This window comes from Taurulus bubalis, assembly GCF_910589615.1.
Source record: "Taurulus bubalis genome assembly, chromosome: 8".
Taxonomy (NCBI): Eukaryota; Metazoa; Chordata; class Actinopteri; order Perciformes; family Cottidae; genus Taurulus; species Taurulus bubalis.
The window spans coordinates 9,429,243-9,451,066 of record NC_136596.1 but is presented as its reverse complement, the minus strand read 5'-3'; the positions used below and the strand labels follow the sequence as shown (position 1 = coordinate 9,451,066).

At 39.5% G+C, this 21,824-nt stretch overlaps 1 protein-coding gene across 1 annotated transcript; it reads left to right on the top strand.

Annotated features, from left to right (window-relative positions):
- Positions 1-1,534: 1,534 nt before the first annotated feature.
- clip1a (CAP-GLY domain containing linker protein 1a) lies at positions 1,535-21,559 on the top strand (the record flags this gene model as incomplete). Its single annotated transcript, XM_079222827.1, has 26 exons — positions 1,535-1,622; positions 2,777-3,354; positions 3,751-3,875; positions 3,996-4,212; positions 4,308-4,505; positions 4,625-4,716; positions 5,089-5,149; positions 7,588-7,692; positions 9,039-9,947; positions 10,101-10,217; positions 10,561-10,618; positions 10,700-10,783; positions 10,909-11,065; positions 11,206-11,371; positions 11,584-11,799; positions 13,069-15,480; positions 16,272-16,409; positions 16,501-16,607; positions 16,790-16,910; positions 17,023-17,066; positions 17,244-17,264; positions 17,980-18,097; positions 18,796-18,946; positions 19,082-19,134; positions 20,285-20,412; positions 20,514-21,559. The coding sequence occupies 26 exons, from the start codon at positions 1,535-1,537 to the stop codon at positions 20,740-20,742; spliced, it is 6,693 nt and encodes a 2,230-aa protein (XP_079078953.1). The 3' UTR covers positions 20,743-21,559.
- Positions 21,560-21,824: the final 265 nt, after the last annotated feature.

Genomic DNA, 21,824 nt, shown 5'->3' with positions numbered 1-21,824 from the left:
AGACTAAGTGGATGATTTTCAGCTGACTGCTTCAGTTCACCAGTCAGAGCTGACACATCCTCTGTTAATGCTCACACAAGTCGCACTAAAGCCGGGTGACGTTCAACTGAGGCATCATAATGCAGTTGGTTTTTAGACACACTAGTCACATGTTTTTAATGTTACATATTTAGTTTTTGTGGAAAATTAATTACCAAAGATTTGAATCGTCCGACTATCATTTCCATCATGCCATCTTCAGCTATTGTAAAGCTTTTTGTCTCCTCTTGACCTGAGGGAACTAATCAGTATCATTCAAAGGCACAGTGGGAGAAAACTGGAACGCTGCATTTGAACTAGGTCACTGCATTCTGATGGCCCGTCTTTATTTTCCGTTGAGAAATATCTAGGAGGGCGTTTTGCAGTGTGTCATCTCGACACAATGCAATAATTGTCAGGTCAGGTGATTGATAAAGCAGCTTATCCTTGTTTTAGGTTGATTGTTTGCAGTTTCCTTTACAGGCTGTGGTAGCTCAATCAAGCATCAGAATTGGTGTCCTATACTCTATACGCCTGTTCTGCAGAGATCAAATTGGAGATGCTCCAGATCTGAGAGTAGATTGGCTTGAAACTCAAAGCTTGACAGTTGTTTTCTGTTTTGATTGAATTAATCCAGGCAATAGCAGTATAAAAACCATAATACAACACTGAGTCATATCGTCAAACTACTACCAAATTCAGGGGGACCATGTTCAAATGGTACATTCTGTCAATCAATGCTGTGGTGAGGTAATCTGAAAAACAGGATAATCTGCTGCTGATTGTGGTCTTGTTCCACAGTAATCCTGTTTTAGGAAAAGTTGCCAACCCGATTTAAAGGATTTTATACACCAGAATTATAGATTGACTGAGAGTGTTCGGGGTACTGCTTGTATTGGTGGTCAAGGTCACAGATGATGAGCTTTTCAGAAGTTCATGATGGCAGTAACATAGACTGCATATCGTCTGGCCTTTTGAAAGGGTATTTTTAGACGTGACGTGGTGTGTGCTGAGGAACTTGTTGTCATAACAGAAACAAAATGCCCCCATTGACAGAGTACCACTAACAGTCAATGAATATGCCTTATCTGTAGCTATTTATTAGTTTACTTATTACATTAAATGTTTGCTGTCGGTGCCACCCAGAGCAAAGACGGGAAAAGTTAGCAAATGGTAAATTTGGCAAAATGCCAAGTTGATTTATTTAAATAGTTGAACTTCTTGTTAATTGGACGTCAGTGGTTATTTAAGTGCTCAGTTAAAATATATGATTTATTTAAGTAATATTTATTTTTCCCCTCCCAAACAGGGTCCTTTTTGTGAGGAGCACTTTTTTCTCCCTCATCCCTTTTCCTTGTTTTCTTTTTGTTTAATTTCTTTTTTGTTAAATCAATTTTGGTGAGTAGAGGAACAACTTCACCGTCACAGAGCTGCAACTTGCTGTTTTAATGGTCTGGGGTCGGTCTGTACCCTACAACGGAAAGCCTTGTGGGTCTAACGGATCACAGAAGGAAACATGAGCACAGCCAAGGCCAGTGGGATCAAAGGGCCCAGCAAGATAGCAAGGCCAGGGACAGCAGCCCCCAAGACCAACCCCAGCACAGGTAAGAATCTTCCCTTGTGCAGCTTCTTCAACTGGTGGGGAATTTGTGGCAGTGCAGCGTTTGCCCTTGAGTATTTCCGAGCCAGGGTTGTTTGGTTCATACTTGTGACGCTGGGACCATGCTGATTTTTTTTTTTTTTCTCCCTAATTCCCATAGAACGTTTTACATAATATCACATTAATTTCTGTCACGCTTTCTTCATACTTGTTGGCGGACCTGTAGTTTATGTAATAATACACTTTAGCTTATATTGCCTTGTAGCTATACCTTTTTAATGGGTTCATGCAGTAGTCTCTTTTTTTGCGAGGAGTTTCAGCCAGAACAGCTATACAAGGCTGTCAATTGTATTGGATGGATAGAACTGATACATTTAATACAATACAAATCCCAAGGAATATACAACAGGAAACCCACCTTGAGATCTGCTGAACACACTATTTTTAGGTTGCACTAAATGACAATGTTGGAGCATCGTAAAACTTCCTAATATACAGGCTGGGAACCTCAGATTTTCTATATGCCAAGCTAAACATGCAACTGTTAGGAGGGAAAAAAGTAATGTCCATTACAAAGTAAATGACATGACAATGAAGACCTAAATTATGTGATCATATGTATTAAAATGGAACACAATGGAAAGGTGATAAACAATACTATTGAATAGTCACCTAACCTTAGTTGGGGACAAACATTATGATGTGTACTATGTAAAACTCTCAATTTTAGTTTAGAGTTGTGCCCCACGATCCTCATCAAGGAATGCTAGGGGAACTCTGTACAGCTTAGTCCTAATTGGCTTAGGTTTGCAGTAAGGGGCTCACAGTCTCATACGCAAAGCAAGTGACTATTTTGTGCATTGGATTGGGGATAGCATTCAGGAATTGTAGGCATCCCAGCTTTTACACCAAAATCTTGCCAAAATAAAAGTAATAATTCATATGAGAATAGTTTTGCTTTTGAAACACTTCGCAGTATCATTGCCACTGTGGAATTGTATTTGTTTACTATATATTTTTAAGTTGGTAAGTAAACACATTTAAACAGAGGAAAGATAGTCAAATATGTACATAAAATCACATGATATTGAAATGTTTTGCACGGCATTGTGACATTTGTCTTTCTCAGACCCCCTGTTCTTTTTCCTTATTTTTCAGTGGGCGCTAAAGTTAATCAGACAAAATCAGATGCAAGTGCCGTTGGAGGTGATGCCGAGAGTGCTGTGGAGAGCTTCAAGAAAGGAGATCGTGTATGGGTAAATGGGAATAAACCAGGCCAGATACAGTTTTTGGGAGAGGCACAGTTTGCTCCTGGACAGTGGGCTGGGATTGTTCTAGATGAGCCGATTGGGAAGAATGATGGGTCAGTTGCAGGGGTGCGCTATTTCCAGTGTGACGCACTGCGAGGAATATTTACCCGCCCATCCAAGTTGTCTCTCACAGAAGGGGAGGCCAATGGAACTGAGACTGCACCCCCCTCCCGTGCTGCATCACCCACTCCTTCAGTTGGCAGCGCAGCATCACATACACCTGCCACAAAATCAACATTACCCTCAACTACTACGGCAACCAAGAAGGCTTCCTCCGCTACACCAGCTACGCCGGCTACACCAGCTACACCACCTACACCATCCTCCAACCTCGCACGCACAAACAGTGAATCGCTCTCTAACCTCTCTGAGACTGGATCAGTCAAGAAGGGGGAAAGGGAACTGAAGATGGGCGACCGAGTATTGGTAAAGTTTGCTACATTATTTAACCGAAAAAAAGATACCCATTTCTTCTCTTGATATTCCCCCATATGACTACTAACCAAACCCTCCTCTTCTTAGTAATCGCAGAGAAATGAAGACATAAAAACACGGTTGTAGTTAAAGGAAGTACTGGTACTAACACTGTTGAGTGCAGTCACCATCTGTGTGCAGTCCTATACATTTCATTCCATTTAAATAATTGGGTTTTACATGCTAACCATATGTTGACAGTAGTTTGGCCTCATTCTATACTACGTTTGTACATTTGCTTTGATGGAATTATCTCACTCTGGGTTTATTACCAGACAAAGCTGATTACTCTGATTCTCTTATCTGTTGAGATTAAATGCTAGCTAATATTTTGTGTTTTCTTCTCAGGTTGGTGGTACAAAGGCAGGAGTGGTGCGTTTCCTTGGAGAAACAGATTTTGCTAAAGGCGAGTGGTGTGGTGTGGAACTGGATGAGCCCTTAGGAAAGAATGACGGGGCAGTGGCAGGCACAAGGTACAAAAGCGACTGGATCTGTAACTAACTTACTGACTATAAGAAAAGTTGTTTTACTTGTTAACCACATGGATACTATGATTTACATTATCATATTTGTATTCCGTTATGTGTCCCCAGATATTTTCAGTGCCAACCCAAGTATGGCTTGTTTGCTCCGGTTCACAAAGTCACACGCATTGGCTTCCCTTCCACCACACCAGCCAAAGCAAAAACAACGGTTCGCAAAGTAGTAGCCACACCATCAGGGCTAAAGCGAAGCCCTAGTGCCTCCTCCATTAGCACCATGAGTTCTGTGGCCTCCTCGGTCAGCGCCAAGCCCAGCCGTACAGGCCTGGTGAGATATGGACACACTCGGTTTCATCTGTTTTTGATTTTGAATGCTCTGCTTACTTCCGCGCCTGACCTTGCTTGTATTATGTCTCTCCATAGCTAACGGAGACATCATCACGGTATAATCGCAAGATTTCAGGCACCACAGCCCTGCAGGAGGCGCTGAAGGAGAAGCAGCAGCATATTGAGCAGCTTATGGCTGAGAGGGACATGGAGAGAGCTGAAGTTGCCAAGGCTACTGGCCATGTTGGAGAGATGGCACAAGAGATGGGCCTGCTCAGGGAGGATCAGGAGCAGGTCAGCTCTCTCAGTGGTTCAGAAATGACAAACCTGTTGATCATAAAGTACTCTGAAAATTAGAGTTGCCTGGTCATCTACATTGATTTTTTTCCTTTTTATCAACCTTTCCGTTGAAGATGGAGACCAAGATGGATCAGTTACGTGCCTTGGTAGAAGCTGCAGACAAAGACAAAGTCGACCTGCTAAATCAGCTGGAGGAGGAGCGCAGGTAAGGATATACAGTCACCCATGACAGTATGTCAGCATCTATTTCAGGGGTATTCATTTAAAATTCAACGAGGTTCAGATGGAGAGAATATCCTTAGGCAAAACGCTTTCACACTACTTGTCATCCTTCACCCATTCACTCACTGATGGCAGTGACTAAGGTTCCAACTGCCAGTCAAGACTGATCCTCTGATTGAAGGATGACCCCGCTCACCACTGAGCCACAGTCAAAGTGCAAATATGTGCATACTGATACTGAATTGTTTATTATATGAAATGTATATTATATAAAGTCCTGAGGAAAGATATGTGCATAAGTTGTTTGTTCTCCTGTTACTTCGAAACAACAAGATAATGTTTTTCTGTTGAACAGGAAGGTGGAGGACCTTCAGTTCCGCGTAGAGGAAGCTTGCATTACCAAAGGAGACCTGGAGGTAAATGCACAACACAAATCCACACCATTGCAATGAACACATTTTATTGAATTATTGTCAGACATTTTTTTTATTCAATACAGAAGTGGGTGTTTCGTCCCATCTTTTGTTTTTAAGTCAGAAGCGGCAGGTGCTCCATTCACCCTGCACTGTGGTTCCTTATTAAGATCTCAGTTCACATATACCTTGCTCTATTTCCATGACAATAAAGTGATTTTTATTTCTTTATTTTTTACTGCACATCAGTGTGTCTCCTTGTGTGTAAGTCCAATGTGATTTAACGTGGTAAGAGATTCACTGGAATCCCTTGTCACAGAGCTACAGTTCTGTCCAAAGAGAGCATTTCCATTATCTCTTGTTCATGTTAGCAATGGAAACTATCCATTCTGCAGTCTCAATAAGTGTGTTTTGCGTTGACAGTTTGATACTGGCTTCATCTTGCATTAGATGATCTGCCGTCAAACGCACCCAGTGGTGCAGGAAGGCTCTGGCTTTAATATATATATATATTTATTTTGTCCCAGTTAATTATCAAAGCTAGGGGATTGTTCTTAAAGGGTCTTCCTTTACATAATGTTATGTGATGGAAATAATGTTAAAATGTATAATGTCAAGGATTTGTTATTTATTCCACAGTGCTACACAGGGGACCATCTCAATTACCCTGAAGGCAACCAATCTCAAACTAGATGTTTAAATTGAGGGCTAAAGGGTTAGAATATCCCTTTATCTTCTTTTAAAACTTGTATACTAACAGTTTATTACTCACAGCTGTGGATATATTAAAAACTTGCATGCAGCTTGAAAGACGCCAACAAAACATACTTCTAATCGGCCAAACTCAAAAATGCTTTGTTGACTTCAAGCTGTTGAAGGTGTAATTACTAATGTTGTGCTATAACCCTCGGTGCCTCCCTGTTCAGTGATGTGATGTTATTGCTTCTTCTTCCTTCTCTTCCTCGTCTTATATGTTGGTCCAGTGCTCAGCATGGTACCACTGGAGATGCTCCCTTGTCATTCCACTGTCCAGTCACAGACCTGTATTCAGTTTGCCCACTGCAATCAACTGGAAATAAGTCAATTTAAAAATCTAATGTAATTTTTATACAAAGATAGATGTGCCAGGCTACATTATAGTTTGTACCTACTCCGTGGGCATGCACCCATTGTAACCCATCAGTAAACGACCCAGAAAATGTACAGTGAGCCCTAAAATATATTTCTAAAAGTTTTATAGTTTCATGATCATATTATTCTCGTCTCATTCATAACCTCTGTATGTGGTATTTACTTAAGTCAGTCAGCTATAACAGTTGATTTTGTCATATTGTGTCCATCAAACACTTAATTAATGTCCCGGTATAGGCTGTTGGTATAACATTTAAAATTAGTGCTGTTTCCCTTTTTTTTAATTTATTAAACTTTAGGTCAATATATGCTGGGTAACATGCAAGAAAATAATCACAAAAAAGTGCCAGGAAATGCTTCAGTTAGTAGCCATAAAACCATTAGTCATAGCACACAATAACAAGAAGTCAAATAGGAACCCTTTCTGTTTCTTGAGCCCAACAGCCTGAGCTTTTGCGTTACTGATTGATTTCTCTTAAGTTGGTCACAAATCTTGCACATGGTGGTCGGATAACTGGTGGTTTCTATTACAATACTTACTCTATACATTGTGGACGATGGCCTCATCACCAAAAAGAGAAAGCAGAATGGTTATTGATAATGCTACAGGCTTAATGATTTTACCAATATAAAACCAATACATTGTTGGTTTTAGTTTTAAATGCTAATAATCTGCAGACATATCTCTTTAGGAATTTGTATTGTTAGATCAATCCTACAACATTAGATATTTTCTGTGTGATCCAATCCATTGAAGTATGGGGGTCAGGAAACAGCCGTTACTGCTTTCTCTACATGATGTGGTGAAGTCATTTTACGTAATATACTTGCTGGCTTGACACATTATCAGATTTTCAATGTATCATAACAATCAATGTGCTTTGTTCACCAGGTGTCAATTTTGCATGGTTACTTATAAACTGCCTCCATCAACATACTCATCCTGCATATTCATAACCATAACACATGGGCCCGTCTTTGGTCGCTTGTTTTGTATATTCCACCGTTCTTTCACAAATTCCCTGTGTGCAGCTGTTTATGGCACAGCCTGAAAGTTCTGCATGGGGTGTCTTCCCAGTTTCATTTATCATTCCCTTCCCAACCCCCACCCAATACCATTTCGCCACACACACACACCCCCACACACCCCCACACACACACACCCCCACACACACACACACCCCCACACACCATCATTGTCCAAACCCCTTCATCCTCTCTCCTGTCTCACTCCCTCTCTGTCTGCATTGGGCTGGCATGTGATGGTGGCACTGGTGTGTTCTCTTCCTCTCCTCCTTGTTTACTAACAGACGCAGACCAGACTGGAGCATGTCCACATTAAGGAGCTTGAACAGAGCCTACTCTTTGAAAAGACCAAAGCTGAGAAACTCCAAAGAGAGTTAGAAGACACTAGGGTAATGAATTCTGCTCTGTAGTGTGCTGCGTTGGAAAAGAGGGCCTGTACTGGGGATAGTGGCCAAAACATTTCCAATGGGTACAGAAAGGTGCTGAGCAATAACTGGAATATTGCTTTGTAGGAATTTGTATTTGTCAGGCTTACCACAAGAAAAATAATTCTCCGTTTTTTTTTTTAACATATAATTAAATAATAAACCAATGCATTTATCATGTTTATTGAAATGCTCAAATCGCTCCATCCAGTGTAGAGTAAGATTTGCAAATTTAGCATTACAATTTGTGGCATTAGCTACAAAATCTTTTTGTAACCTTTTTTTAAGTATCCTCTTCCCTCACATTTAAATGGATTCACTCTAAATTATTTTACGTTGTGTAACATTCTATTATTACTGTAAAAGAATATGCATCTTTCAGTAACAGCTCAGTAGCTGCTCTTTTATTTGTACTATTTTACGATACGTCCCCCAACTTGAACTCAATCTTCACCGGTATCACTGCTTAACCAGACAGACAGACTTCTCCCTTGTCCCCGCTAATAATTTTCTCAGTGATTCTATGTTTTACTTCCCCAGTCCCTCCCAGCATCCATTTGTCCTGCTTATTTGGCGTCCCTGCATTTTGCTAATCTAATACCTGCTCCATCTCCCAGACTATACATCCTTGTGTTCCTGTACAGTATTATAGTCATTAGGGGTACACTAAAAAAATATTTCAGGGCCATAGTTTCCAGAGTTTCCCTTTCAACAATTATTTGATCAAGAAAATGTTGATTTTTATTCAATTATTTAATTGACCAAGCTATTTAATATTAGGTTGAAGCAGGAAATAGATGTTTGAGAACATTAGAATAAACACTGGATTTGGAAGATAGCTGGACTAACATACAAATAATGGGACATGTCAATACTCCCAAAGGGTTTTCTTACTTCATACCTATCCTAAAGCATTAGGTCCGTATTAACATGAATTCCTAGATTGAGAGCGATAGTGTAATGGATGGTGGAAAATGTTTTGCACACTACTATAGCTCCATACATGCTTTTAGTGTTCGCTTCCATTATTTGGACCATACCGTTTATAGCCATGAGAGGTCAGTGTAACACCTTGTTTTTGAGATCAATGTTTTTCATGCCCTCCTCATTAAGTAAATTGGACAATTTCTCTGTTGGAAACATTTTAACTTTGCTATTACAAAGTCTGTGGTTGTCCATAATTGCAGTTTAACAATCTCTTTTTTCTCTCCATTTGTTAAGTAACAGTATGATCAAGTCTTTAACACACTTGTTAGTATTGCTTCAGTATGTCAGACACATATTTAAATATAAGATTTCTGCTCTTAAAGGTTGCCACTGTGTCAGAAAGATCCCATATTATGGACCTTGAGAAGGATCTTTCCCGGCGTACAAGAGAGGTCGCTGACCTGCAGCTGCTTGTTGGGACCCAACAAGGCTCTGAGGACTCAAACTCTACTGTTTCTCCCCTTCTGGAGGAGATCAACTCACTGAGGGATCAGTTGGCTTCCCAAGTAGTTAAGCAGCAAGAAGAGCTAACAAATTACAGGGAGAAGCTAGCAGCTCAAGAAATGACCCACAGTGAGGCAGCTGCCCATCTCCAGGCTACATCTGTAAGGCTCTCTGGTGACAACGAACAGTTGCAGACACGCGTAAGCCAGGCTGAGAAGGAGAATGCTGATATTATTGAACTGTGGCGTTCCAAGTTGGAATCTGTCATTGCCTCTCACCAGCAAGCCATGGCGGAGCTGAAGGTGTCCTTCAGCAAAGGTGCAGGTGCCCAGACGGAAGAACTTATTGAAACCAAAAGTGCACTAGAGAGTCTGAAAATAGAGCACACGTTGGCTCTAGAGGAGGCTGGAGCCAAGCATGAGGCTGATGCTGCAGCTTTGACTCGTGAGATGCAGCCATTGAAAGCACAGCTGTTTTCTTTGATTGAGGACAAGGAACGACTGGAAGAGTCACTACGGTCCAGTGTGGAAAAAGCAGAAGAACAGCACCTTGTGGAGATGGAGGAAGTTCTTGGAAAACTCCATAATGCTGAACTTGAGGTGAAGAACCTAGAGGAGAAAGAAGCAATGTTGGCACGCCAGGCCCAAGACAAGGACCGAGAAACCAAAGAGCAGATTTCAGAAATGGTGGCTCTGCGCAGCCAAGTAGCACAAGGTAACCAGGAGCTTGTGACCCTGAAGAGTCAACTAGAGGTGGTTCAGAGCCAAGGGAACAACCAGGGAGCCAAGGTGGGTTCTGCTTCACCTCCTGACCATTTTCATATTTCATTTTCAGTGTTTGAGAAAAGTTGCCCTTTTTTCTTCTGTTGGGTTAATATGTCATTTCCAGACGTTGCTTTTTCTCTTTGGTCCATTGTAATCTTCACTTGATGTGTGCTATAGGTCAGTGAATTGAGCTCCCAGTTGGATGGCCGACAGCAGGAAGTCCTCACTTTACAGCAGAGTCTGACCACTGTTCAGCAGGAGAAGGATGCCTTGGAAAAAGAGCTTGGAGGCTTGGTGCGACTTATAATCCAATTTTGGATGTGGATACAGAACCTTTTGGTGTTGGGATTGAAGTCATTGTATTTTTCTTGTTTGGTGCCCGTCGATGTAAAAACTACCTGAATCATCTGGCTTTTCTCTACTGCAATTTCTTGTTACTTATCAGCCAACATATGCAAATATACCAATATCTGCAATGAGCTAATTTCAGTAGTATTCAAATTCGGTAAATACCACAACAAGTACTGTACAAACCACAACAATCTGAATCAACACTCCTGAAATTTTGATTTAGTAAATTTGTCTATTGCTGAAATTCATACACACAAATCTGATGCAAAAATGTTTTCCCCCACAGAAACAACGGTTGGCTGAAAGCACAGAGGAGCAGACGACATCATCAAACACTATGCAAGGTAAATGACAAGCAATTGTAATATTTCCATTTGTGTATAAAGGCTTCTAGGATCTAAATTGTAACCTTTTTCCTTTTGCAGAAACACTTGAGAAGCTCGGTAAGAAGGAAGAGCAGTGCACATCTCTGACCACAGAATCGGAGTCTCTAAGAAATCAACTTGCCGGTGAGAACATTAGAACTGCATTCATCTCGAATGTTTTGTAAACAGTTTTGTATCTAGTTTGCTTTTTCCCCCATTTTTTGTTTAACCTTAGAACCTATGAACAAAGTTGTGTTGTCTTAACTCAGGGCTCGAGAGGAAACTGAAGGCTGGAGATGAAAAGCTTGAGCAGCTCTCAAAGGACAAATGCAAATTAGAAAATGATATTTCCGACATGATGAAGACATCTGGCGATAGTTCAGTACAGCTGACCAAAATGAATGATGATCTCATACAGAAAGAAAGGTGCCACATTTCATTATGACCTGCTCGTATATTACTTCATTACTCCACAAAACATATTGTACCAACCATGTCAAAATTGATTCTAATTTCCCTATGAATGAACATCCTTCTCAGATGTCCTCTTTTTTGTTATCACTCAGGAGGCTTGAGGAGTTACAGAGTCAATTATCAGAGGAGAAGGAGAAGGTGGCACACTCGATTGAACAACTCCAGCAAGAACAATCCCGCAAAGAGCAGGAGCTGATAGAGACCAGAGATGCACATCAGTCTCAGATAAGTGGCCTCCAGGAGAACATCGCTAACTTGGTAAGTATTGTGGGGCGGTCGCAAAAAGGGGTTTGTGTTTTGAGAATTAAACTGCAGATACTTTAAAGTTTTATGGACATTCAAATGTGTAGTACTTTGTTTACTAAGCATAGGGAAATCTTCCACTTTCACTTAAGAGTATCCCTCAGTCACAGGCTGCTTCGAAAAACAAGTAGGTCATATTTATTGTCTTTCAAACTCCTGTTTTCTAGGAGAAGACTGTTAAACAGGGTGAGACCCTGGTTGAGGAGCTTAAGGCCTCACAAGAGAAATCCATCTCTAAGGTTTCAGAGCTTCATGTGAAGGAACTTGAGGTTCTGCAGAGTCAAGTTGACAAGTTGAAGCAGGAGCTTTCCTCAAACAAGGACACAAACCTGGAGCTTGAGAAGTTGGTGTCTGAGCTGCAGCCATACAAGGAACAGGCTCAGGTAAGCACAAACCCTCGAAGGTACAGACATATTAGTTTGATCACTGTGTTTAAAATATTCAGCCAGGAGCTTGTTTCATGTAAAACAGTAGTTTTATGTATTACTGACTTTACTAATGTTCGTTCATTGAAAATCATTCGTTATGTAAATTAAAATGTACACAACATTTTTTTGTTTAATGTATATTATCAACAACATTTCACGTTTTAATTACCATCATACATATACACACACGCATACATTTGTGATGTGTATCTCATTTCTCCCCCAGCATAACCTCTTTCACATATGCTTGCAGGGGTACACCTGATTTCAAATGATGTTTATGTATTTTAAGACAATTTATGATTGTTGGACAAGCCAAGAAAATGCTTACCATACTTAACAAGTTGTTTTGTGCTAAATGGATATCTATGCCCTGGTTAGGCTTTAAGTTGAATCAGTAGTAGCATTTACATACTGTATGTACAGCTATTGAGTTTAACTTTCGACTACTTTAGCTATGTACTCCTGCTTGCATTATTTATTCTTTAATTTAAGTAGAACATTTTCACTTCCAAAATGCTTAGTTTTTGTGTTTCTATATTATGGAAGGCATTCATTGACAACATACATTGGCTGATACAGTATTTATTTTTGTTTTTTATAAACAAATTAAATGAAATCTACAACAATACTCATAGAAAATACTTGTGCAATGTGGATTCCGGTAATAATTTGGGAAATTGGTAAAAAAAGAAAATTCAAAATGAACAGGAATAGCAATTAAAGTTTAACGCTGCAACAAATTGGTCAAATGCAAACGGGAATTAAGATTTCAGTATATAATGTATATAGTTTATAGGTATATAATTTAATTGAATATAATAAACAAGCTAATTGCATTAGTGTTGTAATTTACATTGGTGCCTCCAGAGCCATCAGCCACTCTTTGTTTGTATGCCAGTCAAATGTGTGGGCATCAATTTAATTAATACATATATTAAAAATAAGTTTTGAAGTGAAAATGTTCCACCTTTTTTTTAATATTGCTGAAAACCATTGTGGTGTAAGCTGTGGTGTGATCTTTTGCCATTTTGATGCTCCTGCAGCTTAACCTTTCCGATTACGTATCACTTGGTTGGACATATCTGCTTGGTTTAGGTTTTGACTCATCTTACTTTTCCGTGTGTGTGTGTGTGTGTATGTGTGTGTGTGTGTGTGTGTGTGTGTGCGTGTGCGTGTTTATATACATCCCCTCCTTTTTTTTTTCTTTCAACTTTTTCCCAGTGTCTTTCTGCTGAGCTTGACTCCTACAAGCATGATGTTGAACATTTGACCCAAAAACTGAAAAAGCAGAGTCTAGATCTGGAAAATACATGCAAGGAAAGTGAAGATGTTGAGGCTGAGAAAGGTGAACTGCAGACTAAGCTCTCTGCCCTTGAGATAAGTCACCAGGAGCTTTCAGTCCAGAATGAAGAACTGCTAATAACTAGAGATAAGCTTTCAAAAAATCTAGAGCAACTACTTGCCAACAACAAGTCCTCGGATGAAGAAAGGACTTTATTGAACAAGGAACTGGAGAAGCTCAACAATCTTCTTCAGGAAGTACAGACTGAAAACAAAAACGTGAAGCATGCCAAAGGTGAATACCAGGCCCAGATTGAGGCGTTACAAAGAGAAAATGCAGAGAAGACTAACTTGTCTCTTAGGTATCAGCAAGACATCAAGCAAATTGAGACTAAAAAGAAGCAACTAGATGAGGATTATGAAAATGTCTGCAAAGAGAAGAACCGGCTTGAAGATGACTTCAATGAAAGCAGGTCAAAGCTCACATGTGAGAAGGAAAATCTAATTTTAGAGAGAGATTCTGCGAGAAATGCCAAACAATTGCTTGACTCTAAGAATGCTGAGTTGCAGGCAAAACTTAAATCCTTAAACTTAGAAAAAGAAGATCTTACAATGAGTAACACCCAGCTGCAGGCCCTAACAGAAACACTGACAAAAGAAAAGGTGGGGATGTCTTCTGAAATCAGTGCTGCTTTGTTGGATAAAAAGAGCCTTGAGACTGTGAAGGAGGAACTCCAGAATAAGTTTAGTGCTGCCAAGAAAGATTTGGAGAGCTCTGTCCGTGAATGTGAAGAACTTAAAGCTTCCAAACTGAGCCTGGCCCAAATGCTTGAAGAATTCAAGACAAGCAGTCAGGTGACTGATTCTGAGAGGCTTCAGCTTCTGCAGGAGAAAGAAGACTTAGTTGCAATCCAAAGAAAAGTCTCTAATGAGAAGGAAAAGCTCCTCAGAGAGATGGAAGAAATAAAGGAGAAGTTTCAAGTCTCAACAGAACAACTGTCAATGTCCAACGAGAAATCTCAAGAAGCATTATCATCTTTTGAGCAAGAGAAGCAAGCATTTCGCCTTCAGAATTCCAAAATTGAGATGGCTTTACATGTTATACGAAAAGAAAAGATGAGCCTGGATTCAGCACTAGAGCAGCAGAAAATGGATTATGAGCGTTTGGCAGGGGAGATGAGAGAATTGGAAGGGAAGCACACAAAAACCATATCTGAGAATAATGCTCTTTCTCTTGAGCGCGATAAGCTAACTAGTAATATTCGAACAAATAAGGACCAGTTGGATAGTTACTCAAGAGCTAATGACATCTGTATTCAAGAGAAGTCTCATTTAACAACAATGCTAGAGGAAATCAAATGCCAAAAAGACAAAGTTGAAGCAGAGATGTCCTCTTTGAAACGAGAGAAGGCTGACCTCCAAAATGAGCTGCAGAAACAAACCTTTGATATTGAAATTCTTGAAAAGCGCAACGCTGAACTTGTTCAAGAGCACAGTAAACTAAACACAGATTTTGAGAAGGCTAATTCAGAACTCGTTCAACAGGTTGATAACCTGACAAAAGATTGTCAGCGTCTGCAATTGTTGCAGACAGCAGCTGACAATAAAGTACAGTCTTTGCTTCAGGAGATCCAGGAGTTAAAAAGTCAGACTGAATCAATGTCAGGGGCCAAGCACCTTCTTGAAGCCCAGTTACAGACTGAGTCCAGTGAACGAAATAAAGATATATCTGACAAGGATGGTCTATCCAAACAAATTGAGGAGCTGCAGAGAACGTTGTCCAAAGTTACACAAGAAAATAAAGAGATGTGTTCTAACCTAAAGAATGCTGATGACCAAAAGAAGGCTTTTATGATTGACATGGAGGATTTGAAGACTCAATTGAAGCAGCGAGAGCAAGAAACTAGTCGGTTGACAGAAGATAAAGGGCAGCTATTATCTACGCTAGAAGAAAAAGTCAAACAAATGACCTTCCTTACCACAGAGAAGGAAGACCTTTTAGCTGAACAGTGTAAATTGGAGCAGAACATTTCTTCTCTCCACACAAGCCAAGAAAAGTGGCTCGTAGAACGGCCGAGACTCCTTGGAGAGATAGAAAACTTGCACGCTACCCAGAAAGAACTAGAGGTTGACGTCAAGAGCCTACAAACTGAAAAAGAACTTTTGGAAATACAATGCAAGAATGCTGTCGCGGAGGTTTCGGCCTCTGCCGTTGTGAAAGAAGAGATTTCTTCCGGCATCTCAAACCTAACAGCTGAGAAAGGTGCCCTGCAGGTGGAGAGAGATGAAGCCACCCAGAAAGTCAGACAGCTGGAGTCCCAACTAAAAAATGCAATTTCTAAGCAGCTTGAGGTATTCCTGCTCCAGTAGTAATCACTGACTCACATACCTTAAAGTGGCTGGAGCTATGTCACCTTCCCACTGCATGCTTGCTGGTTTGTGTCCCTTTCCTCTTTCCTTTTTATTTTCGTGCCTAACTTTCATCTTCCATTTACTAACTGCTATAAATTACCCTTAGCTCCCAGCCTTTGCCTGTGGGTTTATAACGTGATCTAATGTAAGGCAAATTCTATTTAACTATGTAGGTCTAAGGTGATCTTTATCATGCTGACCATCTGATGGTGTTTCATATTTCATTTGATTTGACATATAGTTTTTAGAAATTATAGCCCCAATAATCTGCTTTACAATTCAGTCAATTTTTAAGGTTTTCTCTCTGGTCCAATATACTTCAAATAATAGTAAGAAATAATGAGATTTGTTAATATAAAGCAGCTTTCAGGGGTTGACTGTATCCGTTCTGAGGCCACAGGAGTGTTTTAGAGAATATACTAATTATTTTCTTGCTGAGTATAATTATTTATGTTGTTAATTCTCAAACAGAACTTGAAAATGTAAATTACCTGACATTTGAATACCTGATTCTAAATCAGAAATGAATGCAAATAAAGCATGCAATAAATTTATTAAATAATATTAAAAAAAAAAAAAATCATTGGTTGAAGTCAAACAATGCATTATGAATAGATTCATCAAATTTCTTATTCGGGTTGGTCGAGATCAGAAGGTGTTTCTCAACCAACCATTTGCTGCTATCAACTCGAAATCCTTCTAAACAAATATCCTGCTCATGCACCATTTAGGCTACAGAGGCCTCTGGCAAGACTGATGAGACCCTTGAACAGCTGACAAAGGAGAAAGCCAGTTTGATGCAGGAGAAGAACAAAACCCAATCTTCATTGGAAGAAGTCCTGAGCTCCAAGCACAAGATGGAGGCACATGTAAGAGATGCTTGCTTACTTGGATGTGTAAGCTTTGAGAGATGTTTTGTGGAACTGTAAATTCTGCAAATAAATGTAATTATTGTTTCAGCTGAAAACATTGAAGAACAATATTTCCAAATACGAAGAAGATATGAATGTTTGCAAAGAGCAACTTTGCATAGAAACTGAGAGGACTGAGGGACTATGCCATGAAATGTGAGTATATATCCTTTCTTTTTGCTGCTTGTAAAAAGGAAATCTGTCAGATTTAAAGTTTGATATCATTGATGGGTTATGTTAAATCAATAGACATGAAAGAAGTTTTTCTACAAACCAATATGTTGTCTACCTGAGTTGTCAGAATATGTTAGGTGATTTTAACGTTTGTATTTATTCAGTGAGGAGCTTAAAGTAGCAGTTTCTGTAAAGACGCAGTCCCTGCAGATGCTGCAAGATGAGAAGAACAAGCTGACGTTGGATATTGATAACAATCACAAAGCCCTGAGTGATCTTGCGAAGGTGCAACACTTTAAATATCTTGCATGAATTTACAAGCATCGGAACATTTTGTGTTTTAGCTATTGATCTGCTAACCATGACTTTATTTGAACGATGTCTCTTTTTCTCTTAGCTCAAGGATGAGTACTCAAAACTCAAAAAACAGTTAAAACAAAGGTAAGCGAATGGATCATTTTGTGATTTGGACCTTTTCTGCAACATCTTTGCAAATTTCACCAATATTTTGAAAGCCTTTTGTCTCAAACACATGCTTTCACCTGTGTGACACATGTTAAAATGCATGTCATGTGTAATTAAGCAAATGGTATGTCATGCTGTTTTTTTCCTTCAAAGCCTGCCAAATAATGCCTTCAGGTACTTTACGCCTTTAGTACTACGTGATGTCGGTCATCATCATTTAATAGTACAAATATGTGAACCACATATAAGTAGGCAGATAATTGGGAACATGTCGGCATGGTCACATTGCGTTTACTTTCAATGAATTTTCCCAGCAAAAGAGGATGTGATGCCATGTTTCTGATGCAACTAACGAATAACACGTTGGGGCAAAGCTTTACTCTGACCTGCGAGTCTGCTGGACTGGAGATTGCAGCGAAACGGGAAACGCATGCTTGAAAATAGTCTCATTCAGGCTTCAGTTGAAGTGAATGGAAAACAGAGCAAATATTACATTACATACATATAATGTTGTGAGGGCGAAGCACATTCCATCCTAAGTAATTATACACAGAATGTAATTTAACCTACAGCCTCATCTCATCTGCTTGATATCTTCATATGTGCTTTACCTACTAATTTTGCATGTTTTTTTTTTTCATTGTCCTCCTACTTTATTTCAATGTTCAATACGTATGTACTTTAAGTTCCTTTTGATATTTTATTTATTTGCAATCTTACTATTTTGAAGTGTACTAAATATTTTTGACTGAACAACTGCAAGAGAAAAATTACTTTTAATTTTCTAGTGAAATGAAAAACTAAAAGTTTGGGAAATTGGGGCCTGTTCTTCTCAGCCAGGAGAGATTGCTGTACCTCTGATATTTAATTGATATTGTGTATTTGATAGTGAGAACACCTTGAAGGAGCAGTTTGACAAGGAGAAGGCTATCCTCCAACAGTCCATCCATAAAAACAGTGCCTTAATATCAGAAAAGGACCAGCAGGTGGAAAACCTGAGGAGTGAGGTGAGAATAAAATGCATGATGGAACTTTTTTATTGTCAGCAGGTATGACAGGCTATTGCACACAATTAATTCAAGCAAGTCAAGATTTAAAATCATAAAGGACAGATGTGAGTTTGCACAGAAACTTTCATTTCGTAATGTTTTGCTCTCTCAAATCAATAATCTTGCTGTTGTGGTCGATTCTGAGGACTATATGATACAAGAGGGTACATGCCTACAGACCTTGACTACTTTGAAAGCCCATATGTGACTTCAAGCTTCATTTGTTTTTTCATTTCTTCCATTGAAGTCTCACAGGATGTCACTTCTAGGTCAAATATTTTGCCCTACTTTCATTTGTAATGTGCATGCTACAAAATAGCTTACCTGAAAGGACAACTTTGAAAATTGTGAGCAAGAAAGCCCTTAAGGTAGTGCAAACCTAGTGACTCATTTCTTATTGCAGGTTCAAAACATTGGTTATGCTGTCATTCGCTTCATCTCTGTTTTGAACTTGTGTGAGGACTCTGTACTCTCAGGTCTTGACTTGTAGATTAAATAGTCAAATTGAAAGTATGCTTTTATTGCTGTTTTTTAATGAACTCATTCAGTTGGTGACTTCACTCGTTTACATAAAATTGTTTTTGAGCAATGGGTAAAATGTCAAGAAACGTAACATCTTTTTCAATATTGAATCGCCTTGGTCGTTTTCCTCTCAGCTGGTTGGACTGCGTGGGGAAGGTAACTCGGTCAAGACACTGCAGGGTACAATTCAGGCCTTGGAGCGGGACAAGACTAATTTACAGGACCGAGTTCAGAGACTGGAGAAGGACCTGGCTGCGGGGCCCGACGCCGTCAACAAGTCCTCAGGTAAGAGTGGGCTTAACTCATGACCCAGCTAATATTTCTGATGGCACGAGGCCGATGCTCTGCAAGGTGACCTCCAAAGGAAAACAAGATAACCTACTCCTGCATTTAATGTGATCTTTTACCTATTGTTTCCAGGTGATGCCATTTTGGACCAATTAAGGGAGAATAAGGAGGCTTCTGAGAGTCAGGTGTGCATACCTTTTGTCTCATCCTATATAATACATGCCTGAATAGATTGAAGATGTTTGCCATTCATACATTAAGTGTTAAGATGCTTCCCATACCCTGGCCCATAGAATTGTCTGGTTTGGCAATCATCCATTGACATTTTCATCCTATTTGGGCCAGTTGTACGGAAACAGTCTTACTGAATGCTGTTTGTGAAATGACTGCTGCTTAAACAGACATTTACTGTCAAATGCTACCTTTGATGAAGCAGTATAATCTGAATTTGACAGTTTGTTTACGCATGGTTACAGTATAATGTTTTAAAGAGGTTAAATGAGACATCTCAGCTCTGACAGCAGTAATAGACATGACTCATGAATTGGTATAACAGTTGTATTAGAATATTTCACTGACAGTGGTGGAATGATGGTCATCGGTCTCAAACATTTCCTGCCTCTGTTTACTCTAAATCGTTATACTGTATCATCTGTGTCATTGATAATTTGGTGTTGTCTGGCAGTAGGTGGGTCCTAATTTGAATCTCATATTTTTTTTGTATTCTTCTCTCGTTCTCTTTCTTAAACTCCAACTCCTCTCCTCTGCCCTGTCTCTGATGTTGGCAATGCTACACCACCATCAGGCAGCGGTTTGTTAATGTTTTTCATCAGCTTCACTTGTGCATGTTTGTCTCTCACTGTCACTGTGGCTCGTATGTTTCTTTGGGTGGACCACATTAAATCAAGCTTGATTTCTCAATACCTTCAGCATTAAATAAGCCATCTGTTGAAATTCCTCTGGAAAGTTACAGTTATCAAAGATGCTGAGGTTAAATCTGTTACGGATGACACTTACTCCGTAAAATGCTCATCATAAGTGGGTACTTTACTGACTCTTCTTGTGACTCATTCCAAGCTTGGAATTTTCTTTGGCTGAAAACTCAGTGATAATTCACCTTCACAGTTGATATTAGATTCAAAATTTGGGGTATGTGGCAGGGTATAGTTTCTATTATCTATAATAATGTTACAGGATTGAGGCAAAGTCTGGGTACATACTACAATAATGTCACAGGGAGACCCTATATCATAAAAAAAATGTATATCGTTTGTATTCTAGATGATCATTCATCCGCAGCAGCAAGGATGCTACTGTTATGTATCTTCTTTACAGATTGAGTTCCTGAATTCAGTCATCGTTGACCTCCAGAAGAAAAATAAGGAACTCAAGGAAAAATTGGAGATAATGGCAGCTGCTGCTCTCAATGGGAATAATCCAAGTGAGCTGGAAAACTATGATGGGTAAGTCTCGTTCATAGCAGACTTTGTCAGACTTAAAACTGCATGGCAGTACAACTCCATCTTTTTAGTTTCACACAGAACTGCTTTCTTTTTCTCTGCAGCCATGACGAGGAACCCCCGAAGAAGAAGCTTCCCCCAAGGCTGTTCTGTGACATCTGCGACTGCTTCGACCTCCACGACACCGAGGACTGCCCCACACAAATGCAGATGCCCGACTCCCCTCAACACACCACCTACCACGGCAGTAAGGGTGAAGAACGGGCCTACTGCGGCATCTGTGAGGTGTTTGGCCACTGGACCGAATCCTGTAATGATGACCAGACCTTCTAAGCCTTTTTCCACCCTTGTTCGCACAATCAATATATTTGCACATCATGTTATATTACGCTGGGGTTTTGGGATTTTGGTTTGTACTTGTGCAGTTCATGTGCTTGTTTTTGCCAAGCGTCTTCATTGTCCATACCAGTCCTTAAGCGCTCTTATGGGAGAATGGTCTCAGAATCTCTTCAGAGAAAAAGACAGACCGATAACATACAGAAAAATCATATACAGCAGTTAAAAATGTGTAACCATAAATTACTTTGTATCAGAATGTTAAATATCCTGGGTTTGTGTGAGTGAGGGGACGCTCTAGGTGGATGTATCATTTAATTTATCAATATCCTAACATTGTTTGCACAGCTTGTTGGGGAGTGACAAAGATAATATAGTATCGTGAAGAATGTTTATTTGAAACTGTAAATTACTTGATTGAAAGTTGGCGCAAAAATTGGTGAGCAATAGTTTATTTTTTTATGCCTGGAGATACTATGTACTCTTTCAAGATTTGATAGTATGTGTGTTATTTTGTGAATGGTAATCAGAGAGATTTTTCTCACTCTTGTCTGGAGTGGAGCAGTTACACCCACTGCTCTTTGGCTTTATTGGGAACTTCTTGTAGAAACTGATGGATGATTGTTAAAGAAGAAGCAGTGAAACATAAAGCACTTCACACTTACTGTAACCCCTCAGTTCCAGTGAAACAGCCTTTCCAAAAAGTTTCTTAACAATTAGAAGATCATTTCTGTATGAAACAACAAAATACTTAGGTATGTCTTTTAAAAATGGTTTGAATATCTGTATTAAAATAAATAAAAATGTATGTATAAATTAACATCTCTGCATTGACTGTTAAATTGAAAGTGCTTTGCAGTCGCTCTTTATGACGACACACATTCATACAAGATGTAATGTATTGTTAGTGAGACAACCTGAATTCAGAAGCTAATGCTGTCTATCAGTTGCACTATGCTACTATATTTCTAAAGGTGACATAATCAATGTTGTGGAAACAAATATAAAATATTCACCAGTAATGAGGGAATGCAGGGAGGAATGTGAGAATTTATTTTTCTGATGAGTAGATTGTAAGA